This window comes from Eptatretus burgeri, chromosome 3 (assembly GCF_056783735.1).
Source record: "Eptatretus burgeri isolate ZD-2024b chromosome 3, Ebu_testis_v1, whole genome shotgun sequence".
Taxonomy (NCBI): Eukaryota; Metazoa; Chordata; class Myxini; order Myxiniformes; family Myxinidae; genus Eptatretus; species Eptatretus burgeri.
The window spans coordinates 23,019,801-23,047,300 of record NC_140963.1 but is presented as its reverse complement, the minus strand read 5'-3'; the positions used below and the strand labels follow the sequence as shown (position 1 = coordinate 23,047,300).

General features: G+C 49.7%; 1 protein-coding gene across 4 annotated transcripts in view; it reads left to right on the top strand.

Moving 5' to 3' along the window:
* The window catches only part of FAIM (Fas apoptotic inhibitory molecule), a 75,777-nt gene that overhangs the window by 19,668 nt on the left and 28,609 nt on the right, over positions 1-27,500 (top strand). For 3 of the 4 annotated variants that reach the window (XM_085872679.1, XM_085872677.1, XM_085872676.1), the window contains exons 2-3: positions 12,570-12,710; positions 12,996-13,224. In XM_085872679.1, the coding sequence (XP_085728805.1) occupies positions 12,600-12,710; positions 12,996-13,224 (340 nt within the window). In that variant the 5' untranslated portion in view covers positions 12,570-12,599. Of the gene's footprint in view, positions 1-12,569; positions 12,711-12,995; positions 13,225-17,172; positions 17,799-27,500 lie in introns of those variants that run through there. The other variant, XM_085872678.1, reaches the window with a different exon arrangement.

The window sequence follows — 27,500 nt, the reverse complement described above, 5'->3', positions numbered from 1 at the left end:
GTAAGCTGAGGCCAGATTTATTTTCCCCCTGAATGGTCTGATGTCTCGTGTTTAATTGTGAAGTAAGGCATAGTGATAAGCATCTGCTCTTTGTCCATTTTTCTATAAATGTTTGTTGAATTCTTCAGCTGATGAGATAATTTTGTTGATTGATCATTTGATTTGAATTCACCCATTTAATCGACAAAGAAATAAAAAGTCCTTCAGTTCATTTATTTTTCTTGTTAATAATAAATTCCTTGACGTTTCAACCTGTCTGTGATTGTCATTTCCTTCCATTGATCCACCATTGTCTGAACCGAGATAGACTGGGAGATTATAATTCCCAAACTTATTAACCTGTCAAAATCGGTGTGCACCAGCGGTAAATGCTCGGCCACATTACTTAAGGTCTAATCAAGATAAGATTGGTGCATCGCCGAGGGTGCATTCCCCGGTCAGAAGGCCACGTAACCTCTTGTAAAATGGAAAATTAGACGGTGGACATTGGAACTCCTGGTTAACTGATTGGCATTTGTGGTTGTTAGGCAACCCACCGTACCACAAAGCTAATTGTGAACGGTGGCCCCAGGTCCAGTTCTTCCGAGGAGAAATGTGGATTAACCCCCCCTCCCTCCCTCATAATACACTCTGTACCCATGACTGTAACTATATATATATATATATATATATATATATATATATTTATATATATATATATATATATATATATATATATATATATATATATATATATATATACAGGGTGGCCTGAAAGTCACTTTACCCCTTCCCTGTGAAGCATTGTTCTTGAACTCTTTTAATATACAGGTTTTATTGTACAGTACTTACAATAATTAATTTGTCATTGTATCTGTATGTGCTCCATCATTCTTCTGAGTCAGTGTTTCCGCATACCATAGCGGGCGAGGGCAGAGGGTAAGGGACTGAGGGAAGTGCGAGAAATTTATCAGGGGTAAAGTAACTTTCAGGTGACCCTGTATATTGTTGTGGTTGACCAAATTCGCAAACCACCATTCAGGTCCCTTAGGTGAGATATCTCGGTAAGTATATGTGTAGTTAGGCCCAAACCCGTTGTCTAGAGGGAATAAATGTCATTCATTAGGCTGCGACTCTTCAGGATAGCCGTTTTTCTTTTACTATCTTTATTTTGGACCAACCGCCATTATTACCACCACCAACCACGTCTCAACAGTCATCACAACATCAACCACCCACCACAACGCCGCTTCACCACAACAGCCACGACCTTTACCGTCACACCTCGCAACCGTCGCATCGCCACCGTTCTTGCGCCGCTTGTGGGTACCGGTATTGGACTCGTGCAGAGCGCGCACCGAACAGCGTGTACAAAACATCACGGACTTTCCGCAGAAAAACGGATCAAAAACGACTCACGCCCACTTTTGTTCCGTCCAATCGGTGAGCGAGGGGCAATTTGGCCCCGCCTCCAGGGCGTTGGAGGGCGGTCGCTATATGCAAATTCATGGATCAAAAAGCATTCACGCCCACTTTTTCTCGGGCCAATGGGGAGCGAGGTGAAAGGTCGAAGGCAGGGGGTCAAAGGCGAAGCCACGGGGCTTATATAAGCGACTGCGTTCGTCAGTCGAGTGGAGTTCGCAGGCGGAAGAGTTCGGAGTTGGAAGCGGAGGAAGAGGAGAGTGCAGTTGGGAGTTCGCGGAGTCGGAGCGAAGAGGACGGAGCTGTGGAGAGGCGGCGGCGGCGAAGGCAGACGAGGGGGTGCTCGCGTCGGTGCCGGGAGCTGCACACCAGAGAGGCCAGCAACGCGACCGAGGTGGAGGAGGAGACGCTCACCGCGGGACCCGAGACAGGGTTAAATCCTCCTTTCCCCGAGCATCAGCAACCCCCTCCTGTTTCCCCCCGCGCTGAGATAGTGCGACCAAAGGGGGCCCCCTTCCCACCCCCTACCAGACACTGTCCGCGAGGCCCGCGGAGTTGAGGCACCACCGCCGCTCCGCGTCTCATCACCAGACGGGTCGGCCCGACACGGTCTCGGCCCCAGGCCCGCCTACCCCCTCATCCTGGAGGGTGGTTCTCTTTTCTTTTGCTTTGGGAATGTGTGTTGTCGGCGCCGTCTGTGAAGTAAAATTGTATAAGTGTTGCCGTGTGCTCGCGTAATCGGTATTAGATCTGCATTGTCGCATTTGCTTTTTGTCTTCTTCTTTTCTATGTGCTTTTGGTGGAATTGTATATGTGTGCTTTCCGTTCATCGCGAATAAATGTGCTTTATGTTGAACTGTTTCCCGCTTTGCTTCGTCATTTCTTTCATTGAATCCTCATCTTGCTTCACGTAAAGGGTTGGTAGTGGGCTGAATACGCCCGATAATTAATCGAACCGTCGAGGCCGACGATAACACCGCTCGGTTATCCCGATAGTACGGAACGGGTCGCTTAAGTGGCCCGTGTCCGAAGTCGACCTGCGGCGAGGTGCGATCGCCCGGTCTACCCTCCGTGTGGGTACTTAGGTAGGTCGAATTTGGCGAGCAACCCTATCCCACGCGGGGGCCGATTGGCTCGATCGCGGTGAGACCGAAAGGTCCACCCGTGACTGGTTCCCGGCATTAGTCCGAGAGGGTCACGACTGGATTGTCCGTCCGGTGGGCGACGTGCCGCGATTCGAGTTACGTGGCCGTCAGCACGCCGGCGGGCGCGAATCCGTAACACTGGTGTCAGGTTGTGCGATACAAATCCATCGCCCTCCTCGCGGCACTGGTATCGGAGAACAGGAAAACGAGCTCTCCTGTCTCCAGCTAAATTCACGGGAATCGGTCCAGGGGTGAGAGAAGCGACCCCCGATTCCCTCCAAATTACGAGCGAGCGAAATTAACCCTTCACGAGAAGCAAGATGGCGTCTCAAGGCGAGCGGGAGCCGGGGGTATTAGAAATGGATGTAGAATGTGTAGGATCCATGGCCCAGGATGGAATGCCCGTGCAGGAACATGAACTCGCCCAACTGAACCCAGAGCCCGAAATAGGTGCAGCAGCGGCCGCAGTGTATGACACCTCCCTCCCCCTCACCACCAAAACCCTTCCCCGATCCCTGCCGAAACGACTCACCCAAGCGCACCCGACATGGCCCAGCTATTCGCCATGCTGGCGGAAATGACAGCGAAGATAAATGCGAACATGAACGAAAAGATGGATACAAATACAAATGAAGTGAAAACGACGATGGATGCGAATACACAGCAAATGAAAAAAGAAATGAAAGAGCTACGGGGTGAGACGCAGAACATGGGCCGATGCCTGCAGGCGGGCATGAAGGCCGTTACCAGGGAGCTAAAAATGGCGACTCCACGTGTGGGAGCGAACGAGCTGGAAGGGGGTGCAACGGCTGTCGGGCCCGCGGTGGAGGCGGGTAAAAAATAATTCGGGGGGCGTGTTGGGCGAGGGTCGTGACAGAAGAATCGACGGTGACCAAAAGGGAAAAATTAAATGGGGAGACCAAAACGTGTGAGACGAGACACGAGGTGACGACAACGGAAATAATAGTTGAGACAAGGGAGGTAAAGGGTGAAGAGTTGGCAGAGACACGGGAGACAAGAGACGAGGTGAAAGGAATTGCGAGGGAGAGAAGAGAACAATTAAGATGGAAAGCAAGGATGAGGTACGCGGAGATCGTGAAAGAGCAAGGAGTGAAAAACAGGGAAGGACGGGAGCGATTTAAGGAGAAAGCAAGGTTGACCTACATAAAGATAAGGGAAAGACGCCAGAAAGAAGCGGAGACTAATAGACAGGAGGGGACAACAGAAACTTATAAATGTATAGAGACACGGGAGACAGAAAAAATAGAGGGAAGACTACACGATGAAGACGGGGTAAGTGACGCGCACACACACACGGAGGTAGTGGAGGACGATGAGGGTGAGCTCGCGGAGCGTGTAGGGACCCAGTGCCAGCAGCTGGATGGCCTCCTCCAGGAACGAGGGGAGGGAGTATGCCCCCTTGAGGCGAGTCACGACCAGGTGAGTTCGGTCGTGCTTTGCGAGGTTGAGGGGACGAGTGCTGTGGACGGGTGCTTGGAGAGCTTGGGGGTATAGAGGCCCCGGAGACCCTTGTGGGGACACAAATCCCCAGTGTGGTTGTCCCTGTGTGAGTGCGTCCCCGTGTGTGGAAGCGACCCCGTGTGTGAGTGGTGTGGTGGCGATTGTGCCGGTGTACGTGCTTCCCAGCACGCCGTGTGTAAAAGGGGCACCGCAAGTGAGTGAGGCACCGCGGGTGAGTGCCCCCGCGTGTGTGAGTGAGGCACGGTGTGTGAGTGAGGCACCGTGTGTGAGTGAGGCACGGTGTGTGGATGAGGAACCGCGAGTGAATGGAGCACCACGTGTGAGTGGTATGGGTTATGCAAGGGAGACCGTGTGTGTGAGAGAGCGGTATGTGAGGGAGATGTCGGTTGGCATGCGGGAGCATGCAGCCGCGTCTCCCGGTGTGAGTTTAATGGTGTGGAGTGTGAGCGTCGTAACACGCAGGAGTGCGTGGGTGGAATGGAGGCGACGACGGAGACATGTGAGTAAAGAAAGCCGAGTAGCGGCTGTAGTTGTTTCGGGGACCGTGCCGGGTTCACCCAGCAGTGAGCACGAGGTCCGTGCTGTGCAACGCACGAGACCACCACGTGCTCGCTTGCGAGAGTGAAGTCCCGGTCCGGAAACGCACGCGGTGGATTTGCCGATCCCGCGGACGGACAAGTTTAGGCAGGATAACGGATTTGGACCGGACGGGTTCTCCACGCGATCGTGTGTGTTAAGCTCCAACGGGCAAAGCACATGTGTTCGCGTGGGGAGCCCCTCGAGACGTGGGGCTTGTTGTTTTTTCTGCGCACGGTGACGTCATGGCTGCACGTGGGGTTGGAATCCGGCAGGAGGGGTATCCCTGCCGGATGGTACCGTCCAAGGAGGGACGAGGAACACGTGCAGCTGCATGACGTCACGGGCAGGTGCAAAGTGCGCGAGTTGCCGCGCTGGTGCTGCGCATGAAAAAAAAAAAAAGCAAGCCTCACTTTCGGGTGCACAGGATTCCTGGGCAAGGGGTGGAAGACCCCCTTGACCAGGGCACAGGATGGAAACTAGTTAGGGGGAAGGGTTAGCTTAGTTAGACCGACTTCATGGGGCAGGGGTAAGTCCTCATGGAGTCCGTGGAATGGATTAGTTAGAGGGATTGTAGCGAGATTTAGGTTGGGGAATTGATTAATGGGATTATTTGAGGACATGGACAGACTTATGAATGTGTAGAGGGGACGTAGCTTAGCTACGTAGTGTTAAATGGAACGTGCTATAGTGTAAGGGATGACGTGGGAGCACGAGTTAGTTAGGGGATGCAGATAGAAGGATGGCAGAGTTCAGCGGTGTGTGTGTTGAAGAGTGGTGGGTTGTGAGGTGAGTACGTGTACATGTTGAGTGAGTGAGGCCAGCGGGTCTGTGTGTATGGAGTGAATGGGGAATGCATGGTGCGATGAGTGATTGGGGGGGAGGAGTGACTCCCGCCCAAGGGACCCCGGGGTCAGAGTAAAGTGAGTTAGCTGGGTTAGTCAAATTGAAAAATGGAGGTCGTTTTGTTGTTGGTGGGAAAGTAGGCTCGAGACCCATTTGGAGGGGTGCAGGAGCCCTGTTGACGGGCTTGGGAGCGTGGCTGCGAAAGGTGAGTATCGCTGAGTGGGTACCCCGGGCACCAGGCTAGTCGGCCGTGGTAGGCCAAGGGCCCATGGGGGGCCGGGATAGCGTAGTGGGCACGGGTGCGCCTGCTTGGTGCGGGGGTCCGGGGCGCCATTAGCCGCGTGGGCAGTGTTGTGGGCATGGGTGACCCTCGGAAAGGGGCCCGGGAAGCCAGCCTGCCACGTGTGCGTTTCAGGGGAGGTGCCATGGGGGGCACTCCCCGGTGTTAGGGAGCTGGTAGGCTCGGAGGCAGTGTAGTGCCCGGGGGTGCCATAGCGGGAGATTCGGCAGAGGGTCGTGCCTGCCAAAGGGAGCCACGTGTCCCAGCCATGAGACCGTGTGAGGGCACGGAGAGAAAATTGGGGGGCGAGGCCCGAAATTGTAAGGACACCAACACAGGCGACGGGAATCTGGGTTGTTAGAACCAATAGTTTAAGCGCGAGGCGCTTGTTGAAAGCCCCGGGGTAGTTTAACAGTTAAATGGTTAGGGTAGATTAGGAAGTGTACCCCTCCGCACCATCCATCCCCTCGCTCTCGTTGTGGGCCGCTGGACCCACTTGGTGTTAAGATCGCCGAACTCTGGGGAGGCCATTCTGAGGCTTCGTTGGGCCTCGACACAGGACGTTAGCTCTCCCTTATTCCCCTCCGGGAAGGGAACGTAGGGGTTGGGAGTAGGCTAGGTGACAGGATAGGTTAGCCGAACAAGGACAGTAAAGGGGGTTAGGGGACGATTTATAGTGGGGAAGTAAAAATAAAAAAATAAGTTGGGGCTAAATTGGGGTTTGACAAATGAAGGGAGTGGGTATGTACAGTGACAGGCAAAGGCGATAGGTGGGAGGGAGACAGGTAGGTAGGTCCGAGCCCGCCTTCCAAGTGGCCAGCACCACCGCACTCCCTCCACCAACCTCCACTGAACGGCAAAGGCTGGCCAACTTCATCGGCTGGCCGTGTTTTGCTTCAAGGCGGAGGCCGGCCAACTTCATCGGCAGCTGTTGTTTTGCTGCAAGGCCTGTGCCATCAGCTGGCCGTGTTTTGCTTCAAGGCCTGTGCCGGCCAGTTCATCTGCTGGCTGTGTTTGCCTGCAGCGGCCTTCTTCTGCGGGCTGTGTTTTCCTGCTGCCTTTGCCATGCCATGCCCACTACCCACATTCACCAGCCCCGTTCAATTTTTGCTTTGCCCCCCCCTGTTCATTTCCATGTGTGCCAGGATCCGCAAGGCAACAGTTTGCAAGCTGCGAGAACTGCCCTGTTGGCAGCTACAACACGGGCCTGCAGTGGCGGCCCGTGCACCATGTTTGTGTCCATCCATCCATCCATTGTGTTCATTGCGTGTGCCACTTGAGCTGGCACGGAGACTGCGTTGTGCAGCCCATGCACCGTTGTGGTTCACTGCGTTCAGTTCAAAAGGGAAGGCCTTGGACTGCGTGTGAGCAGCCAGCCACGTTCCCTGTCACCTGCATTGTTTTGAGCCAGAGACTGCATGCGAGCAGCCTGGCTCCCTGCTAACTGCTTTTCTTTTGCAGAGCTCATTGATCCTGGGCCATGGTTTGGTGTAAAATTTGTAAGTTAAGGTTAAGATGTACTGTAAATATGAGTGCGCCCCCGGCATGTTTGTCTTAGCGCCGGCAATTTTATTTAAGTCGTCCGTGTGAGTGAGTTTGTTTAGGTAGTTACGCAGCCCTCAGGTTATTTATTTTGGGGACACGAATACCATGAATGTCGCACTCAGGGATCCGTAGGTAAAATGTACTAGGGGAAAACTACACATGATGGCACACGAAAATTTGATGACTCGGGACGAGTCAGTAAAAAGGGGAGGCGGTAGTGTTGTGGTTGACGAAATTCGCAAACCACCATTCAGGTCCCTTAGGTGAGATATCTCGGTAAGTATATGTGTAGTTAGGCCCAAACCCGTTGTCTAGAGGGAATAAATGTCATTCATTAGGCTGCGACTCTTCAGGATAGCCGTTTTTCTTTTACTATCTTTATTTTGGACCAACCGCCATTATTACCACCACCAACCACGTCTCAACAGTCATCACAACATCAACCACCCACCACAACGCCGCTTCACCACAACAGCCACGACCTTTACCGTCACACCTCGCAACCGTCGCATCGCCACCGTTCTTGCGCCGCTTGTGGGTACCGGTATTGGACTCGTGCAGAGCGCGCACCGAACAATGTGTGCAAAACATCACGGACTTTCCGCAGAAAAACGGATCAAAAACGACTCACGCCCACTTTTGTTCCGTCCAATCGGTGAGCGAGGGGCAATTTGGCCCCGCCTCCAGGGCGTTGGAGGGCGGTCGCTATATGCAAATTCATGGATCAAAAAGCATTCACGCCCACTTTTTCTCGGGCCAATGGGGAGCGAGGTGAAAGGTCGAAGGCAGGGGGTCAAAGGCGAAGCCACGGGGGCTTATATAAGCGACTGCGTTCGTCAGTCGAGTGGAGTTCGCAGGAGGAAGAGTTCGGAGTTGGAAGCGGAGGAAGAGGAGAGTGCAGTTGGGAGTTCGCGGAGTCGGAGCGAAGAGGACGGAGCTGTGGAGAGGCGGCGGCGGCGAAGGCAGACGAGGGGGTGCTCGCGTCGGTGCCGGGAGCTGCACACCAGAGAGGCCAGCAACGCGACCGAGGTGGAGGAGGAGACGCTCGCCGCGGGACCCGAGACAGGGTTAAATCCTCCTTTCCCCGAGCATCAGCAACCCCCTCCTGTTTCCCCCGCGCTGAGATAGTGCGACCAAAGGGGGCCCCCTTCCCACCCCCTACCAGACACTGTCCGCGAGGCCCGCGGAGTTGATGCACCACCGCCGCTCCGCGTCTCATCACCAGACGGGTAGGCCCGACACGGTCTCGGCCCCAGGCCCGCCTACCCCCTCATCCTGGAGGGTGGTTCTCTTTTCTTTTGCTTTGGGAATGTGTGTTGTCGGCGCCGTCTGTGAAGTAAAATTGTATAAGTGTTGCCGTGTGCTCGCGTAATCGGTATTAGATCTGCATTGTCGCATTTGCTTTTTGTCTTCTTCTTTTCTATGTGCTTTTGGTGGAATTGTATATGTGTGCTTTCCGTTCATCGCGAATAAATGTGCTTTATGTTGAACTGTTTCCCGCTTCGCTTCGTCATTTCTTTCATTGAATCCTCATCTTGCTTCACGTAAAGGGTTGGTAGTGGGCTGAATACGCCCGATAATTAATCAAACCGTCGAGGCCGACGATAACACCGCTCGGTTATCCCGATAGTACGGAACGGGTCGCTTAAGTGGCCCGTGTCCGAAGTCGACCTGCGGCGAGGTGCGATCGCCCGGTCTACCCTCTGTGTGGGTACTTAGGTAGGTCGAATTTGGCGAGCAACCCTATCCCACGCGGGGGCCAATTGGCTCGATCGCGGTGAGACCGAAAGGTCCACCCGTGACTGGTTCCCGGCGTTAGTCCGAGAGGGTCACGACTGGATTGTCCGTCCGGTGGGCGACGTGCCGCGATTCGAGTTACGTGGCCGTCAGCACGCCGGCGGGCGCGAATCCGTAACAATATATATATATATATATATATATATATATATATATATATATATATATATATATATATATTGTTGCGGAAATGGCCCTTAGTGTGTTATTAAATATAGGAATAGCCCAGATCCCCCATTAAATGCATGTTTAGCCAGGTTTTTCGGTAATTGGACGTTACATGTGTGTCGGGAGGTGTAACAGGCTGTTGATTGTTCGTACAGTGGTGGTGTACCGAGAGGTTCTTATTCTTCTTCCTTCCCCTCTCCGGACTACAGTCCCCGCCCAGCGCTCTGGGAGTGTCAGTCGGCTTCGAGAGAGCGAGCGCCAGAAAGGCAGGGGTGGATCTGCGACGAGGGGAGAGTGGGGCGATCGGCAGTGGGAGGAACTGCATGAGGTCTGTCTGCGATCTGCTTCGTGAAAGAGGCAGGAGAAACGACAAGTGGGAGTCGCGATCGGCTGTGTAAGGGACGGCTGTGTCTGTCTGCGATCTGCTTTGTGAAAGAGGCAGGAGGAACTGCATTCGAGTCCCTTTATAGAGAGAGTAGCGACAACTAATGATTTGACGCCATTTTGAGTCCATTCAGTGCGGTGCACGTGCGGAGCCGCCAAACGGCGCTAGTGCATTGAACCATGTATTCCATTATGTTCTCTATGTATGAGAGATGGGAATGGTCTTTTCCATGTTGATAATGGACAAATTATATGAAGATGACAAAATAGAAGATTTATGACAACTAAGAGCCATATGATAAAGAAGAAATTCACAGAGCTGGTTGTGATTTAACAGTCACAGACATTTAAAATCATGACAAAGAAGGAATGAACTAGACAAGTACACGTGCTGCTTATTTCAGCCTCATTTTAATTTCAGGGAGGCGAGAGCGACACTCAAACTCTCACCTCCCTGCTTATACATGTGCAATGTACAATACAATGTTAAGAGTTATCTTTGTATTTCTGTCGTTGTTTGACCTTGTTTATCATGTGTGGGTATATATTTGTGTTTGTTTAATTTTCATATTTAAATTATTAATCTAAACTTTGCTGCATGTTGCCGATCAAATATTAATCCCACCAAAAATAGAGTAGCCCACCCCATCCGGCCCCCTCATTCCCTGTTTCCCTCATTTCCCTTATGTTTCCCTCATGTTTTCCTCATTCCCTGAAGGTAAAAGCCAGTCCCGACCATTCTACACTCCGAAGTTAGATGGGCTCCCTTCTATGCTTCTATGGGGTGTCGACCTGTTTCGTATCCTGAGATCTGGCAGTCTACACCCACACCAATATATTTTAAATCTTTGGTATAACCTACTCTTAAAAGTTAGGGTTAGGGTTAGATTTAGGTTTAGGGCCAGGTTTAGGGTTAGGGTTAGGGTTACGGTCAGAATTAGGGTTAGTGTTGACCCGAACCCTGCCTTTGAAGAGTGGGCTGTGTTGGCCCTGATCCGTTCTCCGTTCATTCGTCTTTGTTTTGACTTTGAGTCTGAGTCTGACTTTGGAGACATGATCTCGCCTCTATATTAATTGATCCAGCTCGAAGACTCTAACTCAAACTTAATTTTAAATAAAGATGCCTTCCCCTTCAAGTGCTAATTAATCCACGAGCAATGTATAACAAGCCTGGAAAGCCAAAGCAAAGGCCAGTCTCACTCGCAGCACATAAATATACACATATGGGACCATTACCACCATCACACTGACCTGGCAGAGAACTGACGAAGAAGTTGCTTTCTATCCAACACGAATGACACTGTTCTCCCAGATTTTCTGTCTTTTAGCATCTGATGGAAATCTAAACATCTTGAATCCCTTCTCCATTCTATTTGTGCACCCAAAGCTGCAACAACCTGTCATTTTGTCGTAAAATCGATGTAAAACACGAATGAGAACGCTGCGTACAGCGGGAACGTTAAAACGCTGACCGATATGCGTCCGATCCTGTCCGCGATGGACTCAAAATGGCTCCACGCAATCACATGACTAGATTTTTCCAGACCCTCTATGTCGCTACTCTCTCTATAAAGGGACTCTAAACTGCATGAGGGGAGTCGGCGATCGACTTTTATGAGGAGGTCCTCGACAGATTGATCCGGAATCCAGTGACGGAGCCTCTGACTGTCTTTTCTCCCGGCACGTCTTGACACGTTTGTCGATCCGCATTTGGAGCCCAACACCCCGATTTAGCCTGATCTGGTGAGCAGACTAGGCCTGGATTCGTATGATGGACCTTGTAAAAAGCCAGCTGGAGCACACCGTGGACCTTCCGCTCTTGTGCCGTCGACCTTATGGGGGGCTGAACGCGCTGAGGCTGCGTGCGTGGGCGGTGCAACAAAAGGAGGACACCGCCATTTTGCCGCGCGGCGTGTTTGAGCTTGGGCGCTCAAATCCATTGACATCGGCTTGTCACGAGCCGCATTCGTTTCTTTGACACTTTTCCTCTCGTCCATGAGGCATCACCAAGTACTCTGTGTCTTGTCTGCATGTCTTGTCTGCATGTTGTCTAAGGTTTATCTCGCTAGGGTTCCCTTCGAAACCCGTAATCCGTAGCTCCCTAGTTAAGAACGGGTTATCGATTGATTATAACATTGTCGTGAATGCTTTGCTTGTGTTGTGTTCCCCGATGTGTCCCCAATAAATCTGGCTGAGTTATACGAGATTTGCCGCCTTGAATTTATTCGTGTCGCGCCGAGGAACGATCCACTCGATTTGGATATAAAACTCAAACGGGCTACGGACTGGCAGACTCCGCTCGGTCTCTGACAAATCCAATCTGTAGCCGGGGTCTATTTCCCCAGCTGGCAAGGCACAGATGTATTTTGGTATCGTGATCTGAGGCACGTAACCCAAGACCTGTGCCCAAGGCACGTAATATATATATATATATATATATATATATATATATATATATATATATATATATATATATATATATATATATATATATATATATATATATATATCTTCTTCTGCTCTCGGCTGCTCCCGTTCGGGGTCGCCACAGCGGATCATCCGTATGATCCGCATAGTGATTTGGCACATGTTTTATGCCGGATGCCCTTCCTGACGCAACCCTGGTCGCCTCTTACAACACAGGGATATGGTACACCTATTTTAACCGGGGTATACACCGGCCCAGTACACTGGTACTCATTTCGCCGACCTCGGAAGGATGACAGGCTGAGTCAACCATATATATATATATATATATATATATATATATATATATATATATATATATATATATATATATATATATATATATATATATATATATTTGGCATATACGGGCCAATTTTTGGCATTGTTGTTTTACGGCATTCTGTATTTATTTTCACCTTAAAAAATATTGTTACCTGTCATATTTGCAATAATTCTGCCTTAATTTTCATTGCCAGGTACAGGGCTGACTGAGGCTCACATGTGGGATGAATGACTTGGTGGCCATATGGGAAGTCGCCCTGAGTGATGGTGTGCACAAAATTGAATTTGAGCATGGCACAACATCTGGCAAGAGAGTTGTTTACATTGATAACAAGGTAGCCCTTCATTTTGGGTAGTTTCCAAATGGCATGTATAAGTATACTAAAACTGGAATCAAAGCATTTTATCAAAACATGGTCTGGATAAACTATGTATGTGAAATACATTTATTTTGATTGTAATGTTATGCTTTACTCACTATACATTTTCAATGGAATAAAAAGTTGATTTGTCATTTGCAATAGCTGTAATATTGTTACTTCATGAATTCTTCAAGGCAGGTTGCATTTTTGTACAATATTTATCCTTCAAACATTTTGTTTTGTTGGTGTTTACTTTAGGAAGTTGTCAGAAAAGACTGGATGTTTAAGCTCGTGGGTGAAGAGACATTTGCAGTCGGAAAATCTGAAACCAAAGCCACCATCAAGATTGAGGCTGTGCGTGGTTTTACATATGAGTACTCCCTGGAAGTCAATGGAAAAAGTCTGAACAAATTTGTTGAGAACCGCTCCAAGACAACAAAAACCTGGCTCTTGCACTTGGACAGTGTGGACATGAGAGTGGTGCTTGGTGAGAATATGATTTGTGTTTCATCATTGTCCTTGAAAACATTATTTTACAAAAAGTCTTCAAACCTGTAATCAGGTTTTTCTCCATAATCAAATAAATAAATGAAAAAATATGTAATTCCAAGCCTTAAAACTGTCTGCAAAGGCCCATTTATAGTGCAGCATGAGTGTTACATTAAATCTCAAGGCCTCAGCTCGGAAACATACGTTATTGTCTCAAGACTGGCACGTGCCATTCACAAGCAGGGTGACCAGATCTGAGGAAAAAAATACGGGACAAGGATGTTTAATTAGGTATGCCATGCTGTTCGAGTGTACCAGGATCTCGATGTAATAAGTAGCAATTCAGTGGTGATAAGTTGTCTAGTAAATGTCCATTTCTTCAAGGGGGAAATGATAATTGTCATGTAATTAGATAGGGACACGGGATAGGGTAAGTGTGTCTGCGTAAACCCCTTTTAGTATTCTCTGGAGGCTTGCCGTGACGTCACAGGACAGTGCTGCGGATGGCTCCGTCCCGTGATCACGATTGGCGGAAGGCAACGGCGGTGGGCCAATAAAACGGCTCGATTGGAAGTGACGAGGACGGGAGGGTAAAAAGGTTCTGTTCGGGGTCGAAAAGGAAGAGGAAGAAGATCGGGACAGAAAGACCGTTTTTTGGGGGGTGGAGGTTGTTGTGCTGGGAGCGTGCTTGTTGTTGCGCTGATTCGGCCCTGGTTTCATCGTGTCTTGTAGCCTTGCTGAGCCTCGTGCGTCACCTTGGTTGGCTCTGGGGTTCTGCTGGCTCGGAGTACGGGGTCGAACGGCGGGCGGACCTGCCTCCCTCTCCTGCTCGCGGTTTGGCGCCGGAGCTGGTTCCTTGGCGGCTGTGAGCGGACTTGGGCCAAGACCAGGAGGTCGACAGCACCACGGTTTCTCCTGCCCCCCTGACGAGAGCAAGGCCAGCTCGTCCAACGCCAATCCAAGGACTGTTGCGTCCACACCACGGTCCAGCCTGACTACCAGGAATAGCTGCGTTGTGTGTGTGTGTGTGTGTGTGTGTGTATGTGTGTGTGTGTGTGTGTGTGTGTGTGTGTGTGTGTGTGTGTGTGTGTGTGTGTGTGTGTGTGTGTGTGTGTGTGTGTGTACCTGGCGCCTTAGAGGGTTTGAGATTTGTCTTTTCATTGGAATTGTCTGTGTTTTCCCCACGCCCGATCCCACACCATCCCGTCGAATCGCCCCGGATCCCTCTTCTTGCCGAGTCTTGTTATTTTTGGTTAGAGGAATGAACGTTATCAACTCAGTGAAAAGCGACTCGTGCCACCTTCCTCGTCCCGTTTGCGGTAGAGCGATTAGAACCGCCATCTTTGGGTTATAAATAAATAAACCGCCTCCATCGTTTCGGCTCATTCTACGTTGGCGGGACTGTTCAAGTCCCGTGGACGTCACATTGGTGTCAGGAGTGGGATGTTCGAACCCCTCTAAATTATATATCAGGATTAAAATCTCGCCACGAATTGGAATATAAAATCACTGCAGGAAAGCGCGCGAGCGCGGGAAAATTTTGGCGGGATTTTTCAAATTAAAATTAATTGGCGGCAAACGGGACTTCTGCACCATGGCGGATGTGCAGATGCTTGAGGAGGAAGGCCACGTGTCTGGCAGCGAGTCGGGGGAAGAAGGGAGAGACGGGGGTAGGGTTGGAACCTCCCCCATTCCGAGCGTGGACCGTGCTTCATCGCCCGTAACGGGGCCGGCAGCGCCGGACACCGGCACGATGACGATCTGGACAATGTTGGGGACATTGTCCAGATTTAATAGGGGACATGACGGCACAAATAGCAAATCAATTCGTGACACAGAGGGCAGAAATGACGGCACAAATAGCAAATCAATTTGTGGCACAGAGGGCAGAAATGACAGATCAATTGGGGGTAATGGGGGAACAGTTGGGTGCATGGATTGATTTAATGAGGGATGAATTGGGGGAAAAGATGGAGAAAATGAAAACTGAGATGCAGGAGTGTGTGGATGTTAAATTGGGAGAAATACAAAGTAAATTCGAGGATAGATTGGAGGAAACAAAGGTAGAAATTACATTGGAGGGGGAAAATATACGGAAAAAAATTGGTAGATAAAATTGATGCAACGAACATTCGGGTTGATAAAGTGGATGAAAGCCTGGAACGTCATCGTGCCTGTGTGGATGCTCGTATGCAGCTGCAAGTTGAAGAGTGGGGAGAGCTGAGGAAGCAAGGGATGAATTTGGCGGAGGAGGTAAAAGGATTGGAGGCTCGTTTGGACGAACAAGATAAAATTATGAGCCAAGATGAAGTCTTGGATAAAGGCCTGGTAGAGCCGTCTTTTGTAAGTAGAGTGTCCGGGTTGGTTGAGGAGCAGCTACAAACTCGCGACGGAGCTTTGGAGGAGGTTGTGCGGGCCCAGAAGATCCTGCGGGAAGAGGTGAATCGGTCCAGTCAACGTTTGGAACAGGAGGCAAAATTGACCCATGAGACCCTCACCACAAAACATCTTTGGCCACAGTGGGCTCCGGAATTGGATACGCAGCCACAAGGGTGTTTGATCCCTGGGCTGGATTCGGACAAGGGAGAAACTGAGAAGCGGGCCACCGTAAAAGTGATCCCCCTGGTAAATTTTGACGGGTAAGAGAGCCTTGAAGCTTTTCTGACGCAATTTGAGTGTATTTCCCGACTAAACGGGTGGAATGAGCGGGAACGTACAGGGAATTTGGTGGCAACGTTGCGGGGACCAGCCGCAGATGTGTCAAACGTGATCGCGGAGGGGATGTTGACCAGCTCCCACATTTGCGAGGCGTTGAGCCGTCGGTTTGGGTTTGCAGCGAACTGTGATCTGGTGCGGGCTCAGCTCCAGCACCGCAGATTAAAGCCGGGTGAGACAGTGCAGGAGCTGGCACAGGACATTTACCAATCAGTCAGGATCGTGTATCGGGACCTTACAGTGGAGGCATGGGACAGACTGGCACTCGAGAAATTTTTAGCTGCTCTTCCTGACCCTGAGGTCCGAGCACTAGTGGAGTTACAGGATCCACCCACCGTTCACCGAGCGGCTGAGTGCGTAGCCAGGCTGGCCTCGTGGAGGCGGCCGGGTCGGGTGCCAGAGAGGCCATCGGTGACGGTCCGACAGGCGGAGATTCGGGATCAAGGAGAGGGGCTGGGAGAAATTGGCATTACCCAAATGTTTCAGGAAATTTGCCAGAAACTGTCAAGTTTGATAAGGGGTAATTCGGTAGTTGGTGCGCCAAAGCGGCGGGGTCCAGCCCAGCCAATAGAGCAATTCGATTATGGCCGAGGGGGTCCGGAACCGGAAGAGACATTACACCGATACCCATGGGGGCCTTTTATGGGGAGTTGTTTCTGGTGCGGGCGAAGAGGACACATGCAACGATATTGCCGGTACCCGGCGATGGAGAGACCTTCCAATAGACTTTCAAGCCCGGAGAGGATGAATCCTCCTGCTGAACCGCCAGGTCTATCCGAGATGCCCTTTCATGGGTCGGGTCCGGAAATCACTGTCGGGGGTCGGGAAAACTAGATCAGGCTGAGCATATAGGGCCATGCTCGGCTGCTGAGATTGTGGCAAAGTGCCTCCTTTGGTGAAAATAGTGAATAGTGGGAAAATTGGCATGGGTTTGTAAGTTCTGCTGGGTTTTAGAGTGACAATCGGGACAGTGGGCAATTGGTAACAAAACGGGCACGAGTGGCTGTCCAATGGCTGGTGCGTGGATCAGGTGAGGAGAAGTGCTGTGTGAGTTGTTTCAAGTTAAGAAGTGAAATGTATGGTGCACACATTGATTTTTTATTGGACATGGTGTGGTAACAGGGAAGGTCATGGTCGGCGAAGTGTTAGAAATGCAGGTGTCACATGTAAGGCCGATGGGGTGGGGGAGTCATGTGGGTTTTGTGGGTGGGGATGATGTGCTTGTCCGCAGGGATTGCTGAAGCTCACGGTGAGCGGGAATTGCGACCCCCTTCAAGGAGATTCACCCCCTGGTGGCTAATGGTGACAGTGTCTGGAGGCAACTGGGAGAGGGTCTGGTTGGGCGACCAAGGCGGGTAGGACCTTGGCGACCCAGGAAGGCCAGAGGAGCCAGTGAGACCCCTTCCAGTGTGTTGTACGTGATGAGAGCTGATGGCTACCAGGGGCATGGGAATCAAAGGGAGCGGGGCGGAGAAACGTCCGGGTTGGACTAAAGCTTACCTGTGGGCATGGTTGCACCTGAGATGCCCCCATCATCTTGTGGTAACCCACCCCACAGCCACGACGGGATTCAGCCTGCATGATTAAAATGGGGTCCATGACCTAGAAATGTGATGATGACCATGGTGTGAGTGTTGTGAAGATGTGTGAGTCCCACTCGATCCCGCACAACTTGACATGTGCAGCAAGGGCATGATGTCCGCATAATTTTGGGGCAAGCAAATTTGAAAATTGGCTCCCCAGGTAACGCTGGGTCTATTAGCATCCACTGGGGGAGGCGGTCAAGTGTAAATATCCTGTGAATAGTGTCGTGAAGGCTTAGAGTAGGAATGTAAAGTATAAGTGTTGTTTTTGTGGAACCTTTTGTTTCCCCTCCCCAGATCACTGGAAGAGTGTTGGGCAAGAGCGATGATCCAGAAGATGGAGTGCAACTTCGCTCAGTGCTCTCATGTGAAAAAAAAAAAATGAATGATTGTTGAGGCGAGGATAAGGCCATAAGGGGGTAGTACATTAAGCAGGATAGGTAAGTTAGCTGCGACTCGCTGCCCATTGCCCCTCCTGCTTTATTCCATTCGGTTAAATAGATGTGAGTCAGTAAGTGTTAAGGCTGGTATGGTAGCGCCTGTGATATACCTTGCAGGAGCTGCGGTACCAGAGGAGGGGGCAGTGTTACGTTTGAGGGGGGGGTATGCATTCAAAGGGTAATTAGGATGTTTAATTAGGTATGCCATGCTGTTCGAGTTTACCAGGATCTCGATGTAATAAGTAGCAATTCAGTGGTGATAAGTTGTCTAGTAAATGTCCATTTCTTCAAGGGGGAAATGATAATTGTCACGTAATTAGATAGGGACATGGGATAGGGTAAGTGTGTCTGCGTAAACCCCTTTTGGTATTCTCTGGAGGCTGGCCATGACGTCACAGAACAGTGCTGCGGATGGCTCCGCCCCGTGATCACGATTGGCGGAAGGCGACGGCGGTGGGCCAATAAAACGGCTCGATTGGAAGTGACGAGGACGGGAGGATAAAAAGGTTCTGTTCGGGGTCGAAAAGGAAGAGGAAGAAGATCGGGACAGAAAGACCGTTTTTTGGGGGGTGGAGGTTGTTGTGCTGGGAGCGTGCTTGTTGTTGCGCTGATTCGGCCCTGGTTTCATCGTGTCTTGTAGCCTTGCTGAGCCTCGTGCCTCACCTTGGTTGGCTCTGGGGTTCTGCTGGCTCGGAGTACGGGGTCGAATGGCGGGCGGACCTGCCTCCCTCTCCTGCTCGCGGTTTGGCGCCGGAGCTGGTTCCCTGGCAGCTGTGAGCGGACTTGGGCCAAGACCAGGAGGTCGACAGCACCACGGTTTCTCCTGCCCCCCTGACGAGAGCAAGGCCAGCTCGTCCAACGCCAATCCAAGGACTGTTGCGTCCACACCACGGTCCAGCCTGACTACCAGGAATAGCTGCAGTGTGTGTGTGTGTGTGTGTGTGTGTACCTGGCGCCTCAGAGGGTTTGAGGTTTGTCTTTTCATTGGAATTGTCTGTGTTTTCCCCATGCCCGATCCCACTCCATCCCGTCGAATCGCCCCGGATTCCTCTTCTTGCCGAGTCTTGTTATTTTTGGTTAGAGGAATAAACGTTATCAACTCAGTGAAAAGCGACTCGTGCCACCTTCCTCGTCCCGTTTGCGGTAGAGCGATTAGAACCGCCATCTTTGGGTTATAAATAAATAAACCGCCTCCATCGTTTCGGCTCATTCTACGTTGGCGGGACTGTTCAAGTCCCGTGGACGTCACAATATATATCCATACATATACATATACATATATATATATATATATATACATACATACATACATATATACATATATACATATATATATATATATATATATATACATACATACATATATACATATATATACATATATATATATATATATATATTGTTGTGGTTACCAGATTCGCAAACCACCATTCAGGTCCCTTAGGTGAGGTATCTCGGTAAGTGCATGTGTAGTTAGGCCCAAACCCGTTGTCTAGTGGGAATACATGTCATTTATACGTGCTGCGACTCTTCAGGATAGCCGTTTTTCTTTTACTATCTTTATTTTGGACCAACCGCCATCACCACAACCACAACATCAACCACCAACCACAACACCGCTTCACCACAACCGCCACGACCTTTACCGTCACAACTCGCCACCATCGCATCACCGTCATCTCGCGCCACTCATGGGCACCGATGCTGGACTCGTGTAGGGCGCACGTTGAACAGCGTGTACAAAATCACGGATTTTCTGCTTCAAAAACGGATCCAAAACGACACACGCCCACTTTTTGCCGTCCAATCGGTGAGCGAGGGGCGAATTGGCCCCGCCCCCAGGGCGATCGATATATGCAAATTTGTGGATCAAAAAGCCTTCACGCCCACTTTTTGTCGGGCCAATGGGGAGCGAGTTGAAAGGTCAAAGGGAGGGGGTCAAAGGCGAAGTTACGGGGGGATAAAAGGACGGTGTTCGTCAGTAAAAGGAGAGTAAAAGTCGGAACGAGGAAGAAGGGAGTCGTAAAGGTCGGAACGAGGCGAAGGAGAGTCGGAACGGAGGGGACGAGCTGTGGAGAGGCGGCGAGTCGGACGAAGGGTGCTCGCGTCGTGCAAGGAGCTGCGCGCCCGAGGGAGGCCGGCAGCGCGACCTGGCCGAGGTGGAGACGCTCGTCGCACATAATAAAGATCCTCTATACCCCGAGCATCAGCAACCCCCCCTCCTGTTTCCCCCGCGCTGAGATAGTGCGACCAAGGGGGCCCCGTTCCCACCCCCTGCCAGGCACTGTCCACGAGGCCCGCGGGTTGCGGGGCCATCGCCGCTCCGCGTCTCATCACCAGACGGGTAGGCCCGACCAGGTCTCGGCCCCAGGCCTACCTCATTCTTGAGGGTATTTCTTTTCCTTGGTTTTGGGTATGTGTTGTCGGCGCCGTCTGTGAAGTAGAATTGTATAAGTGTTGCCGTGTGCTCGGTAGTCGGTATTAGCTCTGCACTGTGTTTTCACTTTTATGTTTGCTTTTTGTGTAAATGGAATTGTGTTCTCTTTTTTTGTGTGCATTTGGTGGAATTGTATTTGTGTGCTTTCCGTTCGTCGCGAATAAATGTGCTTTATTGTTGAACTGTTCTCCCGCTTCGCTTCGTCTTTTCCCCCATTGAACCCTCATCTTGCTTCACGTAAAGGGTTGGTAGTGGGCTGAGTACGCCCGATAATTAATCGAACCGTCGAGGTCGACGATAACACCGCTCGGTTATTCTGATAGTACGGAACGGGTCGCTCAAGTGGCCCGTGTCCGAAGTCGACCTGCGGCGAGGTGCGATCGCCCGGTCTACCCTCCGCGTGGGTACTTAGGTAGTTCGAATTTGGCGAGCAACCCTATCCCACGCGGGGGCTGATTGGCTCGATCGCGGTGAGACCGAAAGGTCCACCCGTGACTGGTTCCCGGCGTTAGTCCGAGAGGGTCACGACTGGATTGTCCGTCCGGTGGGCGACGTGCCGCGATTCGAGTTACGTGGCCGTCGCACGCCGGCGGGCGCGAAGACCGCAACAATATATATATATATATATATATATATATATATATGTATATATATATATATATACACATATATATATATATATATATACACATATATATATATATATATATATATATATATATATATATATATATATATATATATATATATATATATGTATTGTTACGGATTTCAGAATCCGGTCTGATGAATGCATCCACACATCCAGGTCCTCAGACAGTTATTTCGTTCAATGCATGTTCAGATGAGCCCCATCCCCATGTCTAATGGGATCTTAAATGTGATGCATTGAGAAAGATAAAGGATAGATCCCCTCTCTTATGGGAAGCTTTTTTCTTTACGACAGACACAGTCACATCCATTTCTTTCATGAGCTCTGAAGCCCGCCCTCATATTTCCTCAGCAATAATCTTTCACGAGCTCTGAAGCCCGCCCTCATATTTCCTTAGCAATAATCTTTCATGAGCTCTGAAGCCTGCCCTTATATTTCCTCAGCAATAATATTTCACGAAATTTGAAGCCCCCCCCCCTTATATTTCCTCAGCATAATCTTTTACGAGCTCTGGGGCCCGCCCTTATATTTCCTAAGCGGCGATCTTTCGTGAGCTCTGACTCTCGCCTTTTTTGAGAGCACACAGGTCATCATGGTAAGCGTGCGCCAGTGGGGTGGGGTGGGCTGGACCGGCAGAGACGCCCCGAAGATATAAAAAGACGTTCTGAGAGGAAAAGGCTAAAGAGGGACGTTATGAAGTGACAGAGACGTTCTGTGAGGAGATACATTTTGAGAGAGAGGAAAAAGCGAAAGCGATACGTTCTGAAGAAGAAAGAGATACGTTCTGAGATAATAAAAAAGCGTGAACGAAAGAGGTACGAGAGAGAAGCGAGCAAGAAGCAGGTGTAGGCGTGCAAAAGAGAAGGAAGCACGCGTGTGGGTGTCTGGCCAGCGCCAACAGCGAGACAGTTCGTCCTGCCCAGAGCTTCGGCAAGCGAGCGTGTGGTGCGCGTGCGGGTGTGAACAAAGCCGCCAACAAGTGAGGCACCGGTCGTTCACCAACAAACACCAGGGTTGAAATCCGCGACGGACTCTCTTGGTGCTCTCCAGACGTCGACTGGCGTTCAAGGCTGCCCGAAAAAAATAACTATATAGAGTTCAAGGCTATATAGAGGGTGCACGGCAAATCTGGGTGCTCGCAACGGACGTGACACGCACACACGCATTTCAGAACGGTTTCGCCTCACGGGCGACTTTCTGGTGAGCGAGACGATTCTCCCCCTCCCCTCCCCCTGAATGATCCGTTGGGTACCCTTGTCTGCGTTTAGCTGTAAATAAGTCAACCCCCGATAAGCATCTGCTCTTTGTCTCTTTCCTGGCATTTTGATTGATTTTGCTTTGAAATTCATTCTTTATTTACCTCAGCAAATAAAAGGTTCTTTTTATTTATTTATTTTATTATTAATAAATTATTTGTCGATTTCCAACCAGTCCGTGTTTGTCCTTTCTTTCTATTGGTCTAGCATTGTTCGAACTGAGATAGACTGGGAGGTAATTACCACAGATTTGACCAAAAAATTGTCGGCACGCACCAGCGGTTAAAACGCTCGGCCGCCCTAATGAAAAACTCATCAGATAACATTGGTGCTTTGCCGAGGGCACTCTCCCTGCTCAGGTAACCACGTGACCTCTAGTTAAACGGAATAATTAGACGGCGGACACTGGAACTCGTGGATGACTGGGTGGCGTTCGTGGTTTTAAAACAACCCACCGTACCATAACGTTAATTGTGAGCGATGGCCCCAGGTCTGGCTCGACCGAGGACAACCGGGGATTCATCCCCCTGAGTGACAATTTGGTGTCTCGGTAACCGGCACCGCAACAATATATATTGGCTGGTCTAAGAGCACCTTTATTCTGGACATTTCCATCTGTCTGTCTGTCCGGGAAACTTTGGTCAAGCCTCGGGGCAAAACCACTCAACCGATTCCAATGAAATTTGGTAGGTAGGACCAATATTTATGGGAATTGTGTGCTTTCGAATATGGGACCCCGGGCCCTAACAACGGCATAGCAACGGCCCTTTAAAGTGGTCAAAAATCGCCCCCCCCCCAAAAAAATCGAAAAATCGAAGCTTATAATTCTGTGCGCAATCTATCTCGCACCCTTCATGCCAATTTGCAGCCCGAACAAAAAATATTTGTAGGAGGAGATAGGTTTTTGGCGAGTACATGTTGAACATTTCAGAAACGGTTAATTGCAAATATCTTTAAGAGATAGAGTCTGATTTTGATGAAACTTTTTTGAAATGTGTACAATGTGGCTTGCATGTACACAAAAATGAATGGTTGCTATGCACACCTCAGTTGCTTAGCAATAGCTAAAATACTTTATCGTACATCGTACACTTATTGTGGACTGTACAAAAAAAAATCAATACCTCCGAAACTGGACCTCCGAGGGACCTGTTTTTTTTGTGCCCAAGGAGAATATCTTACAGCATCATATAAAAAAATAAAATGTTTAGCGAATAGATAAATGGAATTCCCAGGGCTGCCATTTGTTAGAGTCACTTTGGAAACATGCCTGAAATTTCACAAGGCGGGTTTCTGGGCGCAAACTAAGAGGACTGTGATAATCATATTTATTGTGCTAAATTGATTGATAGCATGTACATGAATATCGGCTAGTCGCGTCGGCCAGCTTTCCATCTCGAGCGAGCAGCCATGTCACCTACCGGCTTGTTAATTGGATTCGCTATATATGCTAGATATCCCTTATTGTTGGGTTTTCCGTATGTCTGTCTGTGTGTATGTGTGTCTTCAACGCGAGGCTCTACAGCACGGACCAGCGAACCAATTTTGATGAAACTTTGCCAACAGGTGCCATATGGTCTGGGAATGTGCGCGTTTGAATTTCGTTGCCTCGCAACGAAATTTCGTTAAACACTTCGAGATATTTAAAATTTTTTACTTGAGCCGATTTTTGATTGAGGTTTTATTTTTCAAATGGAAGTCCTTCAAAAATCGGGTGTCTATTTACCATCATTTTTTTATGAGGGGCTTAGGAGAGTGGGCGGAGCTTAGGGAAAGTGGACGTGGTTGATGAAAAGTGGGAGTGGCATAGGAAAGTGGGCGTGGCTTATGAAAATATTGTGTGGCTCAGGAGGTGTGGTCAAACAAGAGCATTGAGAGAAGTTTATCGGGTTTTCTGTGTGTGTGTGTGTGTGTGTGTGTGTGTGCGTGCGTGCGTGCGTGCGTGCGTGCGTGCGTGCGTGCGTGCGTGCGTGCGTGCGTGCGTGCAACGCGAGGCTCCACAGCACAAACCAGCAAACCAATTATTTTTCAAATGGTAGTCCTTCAAAAATAGGGTGTCTATTTACCGTCATCTTTTATGAGGAGTGCCAGTTGGCAAAATACGCAATAGGAATAATCTTGCCAGGCAGAGGAACAATTGTATGTGAACCAATATGTCTTGGCAATGAATCTTCGTTGGTGGATCGGTCAGAATGAAAAGCATCGTATCCAGCGCTTCGATCCGAGCGAATCCCTCGTCGCCTACTGGCTTGTATATTTATATTGTTACGGCTGTGGAAATTCGCAGAACACCAGAAAGGGTCCTTAGTTCAGTTAGATCGATAAGTCTGTGTTCAGTTAGATTTCCCCACCGTTGTTAAATGGGATTTATTCGTGTTCACCAGGCTGCCACCCTTTGAGATAGTGTTTTTCTTTCTCTATCGTTATTTTGGAACGACAGAGCACACAACCACCCCTTCCACGTCGAAAACCACCCGAGAATGTCAAACAAAGGCGCCAAGGAAAGAACTGCAATGACGCGCGAGTTTTACCGGCTTTTTTCTCCGAGGCGGCTCGCTCGCGATTGGTGGATATGAGGAGTGAGGATGTCGGAGTTGAGAAACTCCCCTTTTCGAGAAGCTTCTCGAAGGAAGGTGGAGCCGAGAACGGGGCGGAGCGACGGGTGGAGCCCTGCGCTATAAAGGGCGGACCGCACGTGAGGCTCAGGGCCTCTTCTTGGTTCATGCTCGCCCCTGTCTCACGGTGGTCCAGTTCTTCTTCTTCCTCGCTTGGTTCCTGCGCTCGTGGTCCTGTGAGCGGCCTGTTGGTGGGAGATGCGGAAGGAAGGCGCAGCAGTGCCGGCTGTGTGGTGGACCTGCGCGTCCGGACGAGGAGCGCCGGAGAGAGCTTGCCGGCCACGTGGGAGGCCCAGAACCAGGTGCGACCACGCTGACGGTCGTGGGAGTGGGACGTCGTGACTCGCCGGCCACCGAGGGGGGCAGGTAACCTGCCACGGTCTCGCGGGACCCATTCAGTGCTCCAGGTCCCGCATTATAAAGGTCCGCGGACCCTGTCTGCCACCCTCGTCTTTGGGGGTGGCCATTTCTTGCTTTGAACGAATGTTGGCGGCGCCGTGTCCTGTGAAGTAGACCTGCATTAGTGACTGTGCATGTACATTATTGCTCGTAGTCGGTGGTATTGCTTTTGTTTCTTGCTTGTACATACGTGCATGATTCCTTGCTTGTGTTGTGTGGAAGTAATAAATGTCCTTGTGTGAAATGTATCCCGTTCGTTGCGTCCTCTATTCCCCATTGAAATGCCATCTTGCTTCGCGGAATAATCAGTTGGGTTTTAAACACCCGGTGAGGAGAATCGGATCCATCGAGGTCGGCGATAATACCCACTCGGTTATCGCTGTAGAACGGAATGGACCGCTTCAGCGGTTGGTATCCCAAGCCGATCTGCGGCGAGGTATGGCCCCTCGGTAGGTTACCCGCGCGAGTACTTAGGTATATCAACATCCGGCAAGTGACCCTATTTCGCGCGGGTAGAATGCGGACTGGGCTGTGGTGAGGTTAAACCCCCACCCGTGACTGGTTTCTGGCGATAATTCCAAGAGGGTCACGACTGAATTGTCCTTCCGGTGGGCGACACACACGGTCGCTATTATTGGAAAGCGGCCGATCGCACGCCGGCGGGCGCGAATTCGTAACAATATGTATATATGTATAGATATGTATGTTTGTATGTATATATATGTATACATATGTATACATATATATTATATATGCATTCATATATGTATATATATATATATATATATATATATATATATATATATATATATATATATATATATATATATATATTACATTTTCAGGTTGTCCCTAAAAAAATGACATCATTTGAAACTTGAACATCGAAGTAACTACATGTCCCAGGCAAACGAAAGTAAATACGCTTCATGTTGAACAATAAAAGATTTGTTTATCAAAATTCGAACAAGAGATTCAGAGGGATGTAGATTTTCAAACCGTTTTCTCAAAACTTCACAAATGTTCAACATGCGCACCGCCTGTGACACGACACACGTCAAGTCGGTGGTCCAGCTCCTGCCAAACACGCTGTAGCATGTCTTGCGTAACATTCTCCAGTGCTTCAGTGATTCTCTGCTGAAGTTCCTCAAGGCTTGTAGGAAGAGGGGGGATATAGACCAGTCCTTTCACATAGCCCCATATAAAAAAAATCACAAGGTGTCAAGTCAGGTGAACGTGGTGGCCATTTCAACAGCACATTGTCATTATCTCTGGCACGCCCAATCCATCTTCCTGGTAGATTCTCATTGAGATAAGAATTAAACATTCAACTTAGGAAGTATTTACACATTTTGTTAAAATTTGAGATCATTTGAGCGAGAATTCGCGATGTTATTAGACTACGAAATGATGTCATTTTTTTTTTAGGGACACCCTGTATATACTTGGTGAATGCACTTGGTGTTGTCCGGGTTCTTTTTGAATGAATTTAATCTTCTGTACATAGGTGTGATGTGATCCTAGTATTAGTTCCCCATTGGGCCCTGCCAGTCATAGCCTAAGGGGGTTGGTGAGGGGGAAACACCCCCCACCCCCCGGCCGAAGGGCCTCGCCACCTTGCCGAAAACCTTCCCCGGACCTGTCCCGACATTTTTGTTTCAGAGGTGTCCTCCAATCTTTCACCGTTCAGGAAATTAGCGTGTGCAGAGCCGAAGGGGGTTGGTGAGGGGGAAACACCCCTACTCACACCGGCCAAGGGGCCTCACCACCTCATCTATAACCTTCCCGGTGCCCTTCCCGACATTTTTTTTTCAGAGGTTTCCTCCTATCTTTCAACGTTCAGGAGATTAGCGCGTGCAGAGCCGAAGGGGGCTGGTGAGGGGGAAACACCCCCCCTCCCGGTCGAGGGGCTTCACCACCTTACCTATAACCCTCCCGGGGCCTGTCCCGACATTTTTTTTTTCAGAGGGTTCCTCCCATCTTTCACCGTTCAGGAGATTAGCGCGTGCAGACAACCAAACAAACAAACAAAAACTTCAAATTATATATTATATATACATATATATATATATATATACATATATATAAATGTATATATAATATATACATACATATATATATATACATGCATACATGCATATATATGCCTGGTGTTGGCGTAGTGGTTAGGGTAGCGG